At 42.3% G+C, this 8188-nt stretch overlaps 1 protein-coding gene across 7 annotated transcripts; it reads right to left on the bottom strand.

Moving 5' to 3' along the window:
* Nucleotides 1–825: 825 nt before the first annotated feature.
* LOC119307271 lies at nt 826–7159 on the bottom strand. Of its 7 annotated transcripts, none has more exons than XR_005149219.1 (8): nt 6083–7159; nt 5894–6000; nt 5315–5399; nt 4715–4792; nt 3368–3439; nt 2264–2545; nt 1658–1808; nt 826–1120 (listed from the first exon to the last, which is right to left on the bottom strand). XR_005149219.1 is itself a non-coding variant. In XM_037583351.1 (6 exons), the coding sequence occupies exons 1-5, from the start codon at nt 6120–6122 to the stop codon at nt 3420–3422; spliced, it is 339 nt and encodes a 112-aa protein (XP_037439248.1). In that variant the 5' UTR covers nt 6123–7159; the 3' UTR covers nt 1888–2001; nt 3368–3419. The 7 variants fall into 7 exon arrangements, 2 of the variants coding, with proteins under 2 accessions (XP_037439248.1, XP_037439247.1); XR_005149221.1 differs by lacking the exon at nt 2264–2545 and having other exon boundaries at nt 6083–6471; nt 6590–7159; XR_005149220.1 differs by lacking the exon at nt 2264–2545 and having other exon boundaries at nt 6083–6846; nt 6955–7159.
* Between the last annotated feature and the right edge of the window lie 1029 nt (nt 7160–8188).

Raw genomic sequence — 8188 nt, 5'->3', positions numbered from 1 at the left:
CATGTATCACAGCTTGAAGCCGGATATCCTCCATCTCCTTCGCCTTCTGTCCCCTCCATTTGTTCTTGGACGCAAAGAATATCAACACATGTCCTCACCGTTGTATCAACTAGCTCTCGAAGCTTACCTATCAGGACACCTACGTTCCAACTACCTAAGCGGATCCTCCTAGTCTCGGCTAGCTTCCTTACGGTTCGCACTCGTCGAGTCAAATCCATAGACCCTTGTTCATTTTCCACTACACCCGAGCATCGATGTAGCATGCCACTAAGGATGTGATTACCCGGTCCTTGCTCACTTGCTACCGTATCCAGATCAAGATACGGCGCTCCACTTAGGGGGCGATGGCCCGGCCCTTACCCATTTGACACCACACCCTGGTTCTGATGGGGCGCGTCGCTGAGAGGGTTACGCTGCAACGAAAATCTTTGAGTTTCATCTTCATAGAGTGGCTGAGTTTTGATGTTGGCTCGCCAAGCCTATCACAACCCTCCTCCTCTACCCAGGCTTGCGATCGGCTATGTTGAGACAACATAGGTGGAGTTTAATGTGCAATAGAATATGTTTACCACTTTTTGCAAATTAAAGTCAAAAATTAACAAGATAATGAATGTTGTGCCCTTTCTTACATCTTCCTTTCTTTTTACATGTATTTGTTTTTAATTTTGTTGCATAGCCCACAATTCATATCAACTAGATTTGTATCGCGCCAGGCGCGAGAGTGCCGGTCCAAACGTTTGGTCAAGCAGGTAATGCTAAGTTAGTAGAAATCCATGTTTAGCATATGGCTGTGGCTGGGTTTGTGAGTAATGATCTAAATGACACTTCTGTAGATAACGATCTAAAAATGTTTGTGGGTATCATGGATTTATAGGAACAACTTGCTTCCATGTTTGTGGCTGGAACAAGTGTACATCAGAAACTTTAACAACAACACGGTAGACATGTACAAGACCAAGCAAGAAATCAGAAGTGCAACAGTGGCCGTCTTAAGTAAAGCAAGCACCAGCTAATTACATATAAGTTTGTATTCATCCTCAGTACTATCCAGGATGAACAGACTACAACATCCGCTGTCCTTCGACATTGTATGGAAGCATGGAGGAAACCTCGACATTCACTAAATAAGGACACATTAGTATACATGAAAAAGGATAGAGAAAAAGAAACATTAGTACACATAAAAAAGGATAGAGGAATAAAATTCATGATGAATTGAAGCATGAATATTCTGAATTAGTGTATCGCCAAACAAAGTAGTTTTCACATGAATAAAAATGTCCGGAAGTTAAAAAAACAGTCATGCTGCGAGTGTCTACTGATTCACAGTATCGAGGCCTAATTAGTTGCCACCAAGAATAGGCTAATTCATACAGTCCCAACCAAACCATCAAGCGGTCTCTGACAAAAGAGCACCTATAATTCTGAACAATAATCATTAAGCAGGTTAAAAACTTCTAAAGGGAAAACAATTATAGAAACCGACTCCAATTGATTGATAAGTTTTAAGAATACAACCATCTAGTTGACACAATGTCAGCAGAAATGGCCGCTCATCTTGACACGAACTAACATGGACTTTCACAATCTAATAGTGAAAGGAAACAGGTCAAGGAATCGAGTAGAAGAGGAAAAAGGCATCGATACTGCCACTGACCTCCACATCCAGATCCATGGCCCACTATCGTCACAGCATAATGCCAAGCATATCATATCTGCCTCCTCTATCTCTGTTTGTCCTCCTCGACAGAGAGAAACCACTTCCCTTCCCCTATGCCAAGTAATAATTAAACATGCTGCTTTACAACCTGTATCAAAGGAACACCCTAGGATCAGTAGCTAACGTAAATTAACATAACACCAGAGGACTGTGAAACAGACCTCTTGATGTGTCAAACCGTAACTAAACTTGTTTCTTGCAAAGCAATAATTATCCTGTACTGCATCTTCAAATTCACGTTCCATCAAAGGCTTGCAAAACCAAATCCTCTTACAGCGTTTCTATATTTAGTGAACACGGCAGGAAAAGTATTAGTCTATCTCCCATAATATGCTAGGAAGGGCAAATTTCAAAGCATTACAGAAAATTGCTGACAGTTTCCTTTTACCATCTGAACGGTACAAATTAGCGTGAAATATGGAATAAGTGGAGGATAGATGCTCCAGTTGGGTTATCAATGACATGTCACTGACAAATTTCATAGAGACCCTAGAATAAATGGAATAGATAACTATGCTTGGTATGTCTAAAACATATTCATACCAGACAAGGATACTGAAACCCTGACAAGGCATATGCATCAGGAATGATATTCATTGCTCCATCTGAAGTTGGTTCAAACACCCCATGAAGCTTACGGTGCTCAACATCATACAAGAATAGTGTCATGCCAGATTTAACTTTATGTGTAAAATCAGTACACTTAGATGAAAGGTCAAAAAGTTTCTGTGGAAGCACTCCTTGGTCAGATGGTTGCACAGAAAAATTTCTCCATCATAGACTGGAACATTCATACTCTGTACCTTCCAAAAATTCATTGGTTTTCTTTGATACCATGAAATAATCAGAACGAAAAAGGGTCAGGAGGTAAAACTTAACTCAAATCCAAAGAGAAGAATCTAGAATATGCTTTTTAAGAACATGCTTTCTGGTAGGTGCAGTTATATATATATATATATATATATATATATATAGATATAGATATAGATATATATATATATAGTACAAAACTATAAGATAAGACAGCAATGCGACGGCATGAAGCCAATCATCAAGGTCTGAACGCATCTGACAGTATTACAATTCTTAAGTTGCCTTCATAAGCTTTGATGCGCAGGTCAGAAAACCATATTCCTTAATAAGTTGATGAATGTGAATGCAGAAATATGTTAGAAAGGCTCATTTGTCATTGATGTTGGATAGAACTAGGGGTTCAAAAACCAGTAGCCAGTACCACTGGATTGCCGCTGGTTTTCTCTTAAACAAATAGGTCCTACTTTCAAAATGTTTAACAATATCATCATTTGTGCTTTCGTCTTACAGTAATCTCCAGTACATCGTATTAACTTGAACAAGAGAGGACAAACATTATTTTCTCTCTTTTGCAGAATTTAGTCATGGTATAAGCAGAAGTCTAGAAACCACAAGTTATAGGAGGCGTATTAAGATAATGAACCAAGTTCTACCAATCACGTGATTGCAGATGAAGTGAACAGCAGGTCCGTTCTTTATAGTACTTATTGATATGAGCTAAATATAGTTCCATACAATACAAAATAAGTTGGCGGGTTTACATAAAAAAATTGAACAACAGAGAGTGGAGAATAATTACTGTGCAACATATATAATAAGGTACTGAGCACTGACCCTTCTTTGCATTTTGCTTCATAGAACTAGCGGAAGTGCATGCAGGTGAGCTTCACTTTCTGAGAACCAACACTGAAATATGCAGAAAAAGCGCCGATCAAGAAATTAGAAATTTATGAAACTATTTAACTTTGTGCACGATGATACTTGATACACATAAGCAATGCCAAAGAAATATTCTAAGAGCACCGGAAGCAAGTCAACAAATAAATTGACAAAACGATAAAGTTTTCCTTCCCAGGCCATAAACCATTGGCAGGAAAACTGATAATTTCATTACTAAACTTGACTCTTCTACATATGGATATAGGGCAGGGCAAACAACTTAAAACGCGTGCCCATGGCGTAGACACCGACACATCCGAATAGAAACATCAATGCCATGGACAGAGCAGAAAAACAGACATTAGGGTCATGTAGAATAGCATATCATTAATAGCAGAAATTTTGCAAAACATATTTTTCCCTTGCCAAGCTACAGTAATGCTATTGGCTGAATAGCAGATTCGATAGTATCAGAAACGTTTGCAAAATGACACGAACGACATGCCCACTGCACCGACACACCTGAATAGAAACAACATCAATGCCCTTGATAGACAAAAAACCGACCATTGGTGTTACAAAGAATAGCAGATCATTAACACCAGAACTGCTTGCAAACTAACAAAAGTTTACCTTGCCGACCCATAAGGTTGCCATTGGCAGCTCCCAGGCAGCTCCATTGCACGAAACACAGCTAAACTCAGCTCTCCTACTTATGGCTATACAACAACAGCAAACGATAGAAACCGCATGACGTACACACACCGCACCAACATATCCGAATAGAACAACACCAGTGTCGTCGACAGACCAGAAAAAACACCATTGGGTTACGCGGAAGAAAAGATGATCAACACCAGAAATGTTCACAAAATAATACATATTTCCTCGCCAGGCCAGAATATTGCCATTGACAGCAACGCCGATAAATAAGGATTGACCAGTAGCTTTTTTCCAAACTGGAAGGAACTAAGTCTCACTTCTCATCAAATGGAATGGAGACCACATCTGGTCATTCTTTTGATCTCCAGATTTCATCTAATTGAGATTTTCATTCCCTCCATTTGAGAAATATACATTCCGTTAAAACAAAATCTGTTTAGGATCAAGTGTTCCCATGTAGCTTTATGTCCATGTTTTCTCTTAAATTAAATGTATTAGAAACAATCATCAAGAAGATAAAGGAGAAATAAATGGTTTCTCACTGCAAAACGATCGCGGTTCTAGGTAAGGCGCTTCACAGAAATGGAAGAAAACAATATCACATAAACTTCTTTCCACCTCTAAAGGTCCTAATCTTACCTGTCATGTAGTCTAATGGAGAAGTTGCTTCTGCCACCGCTCGCTGGTCGTGTGCCTGATAATTCCTCCCAGATTGATCTGCATCCACTATAAATCCTTCGTCAGATGAAGAAACTGGCAACAAAAGATCCCCACAAAATCAGTAATTAACTATTTGACTACATTAAGGTGAAGGCATGCAACTAATTAATGTCTGCTTATTGGGCCTATGCGGCAGGGTCTGCCCTAAATCATGTGTGGCATCATCCAACACGATGTTAAGCATCCCACGACGAGTGGTTTGGCGACATGGCATAGTACGGGGAGGTTTCTGTGAGGAGCGAGGTGAGACGGCCACTGCCGCTGAAGGAGTGGGGATGATGCCAGAGTTTGAAAAAATACGAAATTTGCAATTCACGTGTATCGGTTATCATCAGACTGTGAGACAAAGGACTCCGCATAACCGAGCCACGGCAAACATACAGAAGGGGAACCATATGTGAAAAATGATGGAAGGAAAAAACATAATGGTAAAAGACATATAGTATCTTCATATATGGAAAATTATGAAAGGAAAAAAACATGTAATGGTATTCTACAAGGATGTGTTGTTCCTTGCACCTTGAGATAAAATTGTTTCTGTCAGCAGCACGACTGCATCTTGCAAGAACATGTAGTCTCTCTTCTCTGTTTTGTCTTCTATGTTCTATAAACACATAAACAAAACGAATATTATAGGAAATATGAATTGTCTGCTCGCCTAAGAAAGTGCATCAGATTAAACTGTATAGATAGTATAATCAATGTTAGCTTAGTGCATTGATCAACGGCTAGGGAGACCAAATCATAATAACCTAGGCAGACCGAACCAAACAACAGAGGCCAATGAACATGCCATTCTTCCTATTCTCTTTCAGAAGCATCAATCCAACACAAACAAACCAAACCCTTTGTTTTTTCACATGTCACTCGACAAAGAACATCATTTCCCAGCAAGCAAACATGAAGGTGCCAAGTAAAAACATAAGACTAACAGACACGAGCCAAGTGGACCAATCCAAATGCACCAGACCAATCTAAAAGGCACATGTCCTGCTACATTCACCTCTTCCTGAAAGCTCACTACAATCCTAGAGAAAGATCCCAACCCTAGCAAGATTCAAACAACTAAGAAAAAGCACACTCCTGTTAGGCACACACCATTGCAAGCCTCCTCATCGCCTGCCTGCATTGCTGCCAAGGAGAGGAGAAGATGTGTCTCTGGTCACTTCCCTTTCCGGTCCAGCCGCGAGACGACGCATCGTCTCCTGGTACAATTGCGCAAAGACAAACAGATCAGGAACATGCACATGCTAGGAAGGGAACCGCAGAAAGCAAAGGGATGGGCACCTGAGCCACGACGGCGAGGCAACCACGGCGACGGCGGCATCTAGATCAAATCCAAGATCGAAAGGGAGAAAGGAATGAAGAGAGGACGTGGTCGGACTGGCTGCCATCTTTCGACCTCGCTCCTCCTCCTCAAATCATGCTACCACTATAAGCTAACACACTTAATGCCAAAAGTAGACTATTTTAACAGACCTGATACATCACATGCGAACAACTGTGCACCAAATTGCCCAAATTACTGATGATCAGGTCTTTGCTTTTCCTCGCCGTGTATGGAAGTAGATTAATTTTGCGTTTGGGCATGAGAAAGTAAGATGCATCATACATACGTCGCCATTCATGCATTTCCAATTTGATGGAGGCGACTTGTTCTCCTAAATTAGCAACTTCTGGGGACAATCAAAGGATCCTTCTAACGAATTATTCAGTTGAACAATAAGCAAACGTGGAAAGGGGACAATATGGAGTGGAGGAGAAGTTTGGGAGGAGGGAGGAGGGAGGAGGGACCTGGGCGACGGCATCTGGGTCATCCTTGCAAGAGGCGACGACGGGGCGCGCAGGATCTCGTTGAAGGAGGCGCCCTCTGGGACACCAAGCAGCTCGAGCTCGGCCATGGCCGCCACCTCGCCCGGATCCAGATCCGGAGCGCCCCTCGACCCCTCTCCGTTCAGTAATAGGAGCTCTGCTCGCCGCCGGGACTCACGGGAATGGTCGCTGCCCCGCCGTCTCCGGATCTTGACCTGCCACTCCCCCTACGCGCACTCCTATGACAGCGAGAGAGCGAGCGGATGAGACCTCTACCGTCTTTGCGGCCGACACACCTCCAGCTGGGCCGTGAGGTACGGCAACGGTGCCACAGGCAGCTCGACCACCTCGTCATCTCCATGGCTCGCACTGCTCCTCCTCTGCCTGGTCCCGACGGGGAGGCAAACAATGGCACACAAGATAGGTCGTGGCTTGGGCTGCAGAAGGGGAGGACGAAGGAGGAAAAACGCGGGATGGAGATGGCGCTCCTCACGTCGACGACGGCGCGGAGAGATGCGAGGGAGAGAGAGACGTGAAAGGAGAGAGGTGACCTAGGTCTCACCCGATTGGGGACGAAGCAATGAATCGGGGGAAACCGCGTGGCAAGGGGGTAGGTGAAATCCCAATAATGCCCTCGGCGGGGCACCAAATTTACTGGCGGTGGCAGCAGATATTTACCACGGGAGGTAACTATTTATTTCTACGGGGCTTCGGTAATGATCCGGCAGCCCAGATCATCTAGGCGCTCGATCTGATGGCCAGAATTGCATCAAGGAATCAAAATGGACGGCTAGATCTTTCAAACCGCTGAGAGAGCTCGGGGCAACCTTCCTCTCTTGTTTCTGGATGTCAAGCCATATTTCAGCAACGGACCGAAGGTGATCAACATCAATGCATATGCATCAACATCAATCATCGGACTAAACTTAGCACTAGAGCTTTGCATCATTGCATGCCAGTAGGCCATATTTGCTATACCATGGATTTTGGTTTTGCCAGTAATCCAATTTATTTTTATTTGCTATACCATGAATTTTGCTTTTAAAGAATAGTCAATCACCTATATGTTTTGTTGTCTAGATTAGAACAGTATACTGGCTTTCCATTTTATGTGATACTCTAGTTACAGTGACAACATTGATTCGTAGGAACATGTGAGCAACCTTTATCAAGGAATGATCGACAGTTATTATGAATTAGAGGGAGTATTATTTTAGTTTTGCCAAGCAAGAAATGAAATTCATAATAATCTTCAATACAATGTGCTGGGAAACAAATAAAAGATTGACATGACTGAATGGATTCCACCTATAAGATGATGAAAACCAATGCAAAAATCTGCAGGATATACTAATACAATAGATTGTCAATTGTCTTAACTCCACACTGAGAAAAATGGAACACAGAGCAGTTTGAGATTAGCTGCAAACTAGACATGCCTACGACTTGACATTACTTACTTCTAGGTAAGTCCATAGTCCAGCATGGGGCGTAAGGAAAAGAGATCTCAATGAAGGAATAGTAGTGCTCCATCTCACCCAAGTATCGAACCTTCGAGCTATTCAAATGATATGCAACCGT

The sequence above is a fragment of the Triticum dicoccoides genome, chromosome 5B (genome assembly GCF_002162155.2).
Source record: "Triticum dicoccoides isolate Atlit2015 ecotype Zavitan chromosome 5B, WEW_v2.0, whole genome shotgun sequence".
Classification (NCBI taxonomy): Eukaryota; Viridiplantae; Streptophyta; class Magnoliopsida; order Poales; family Poaceae; genus Triticum; species Triticum dicoccoides.
This window is presented reverse-complemented; position numbering and strand designations above follow the sequence as displayed.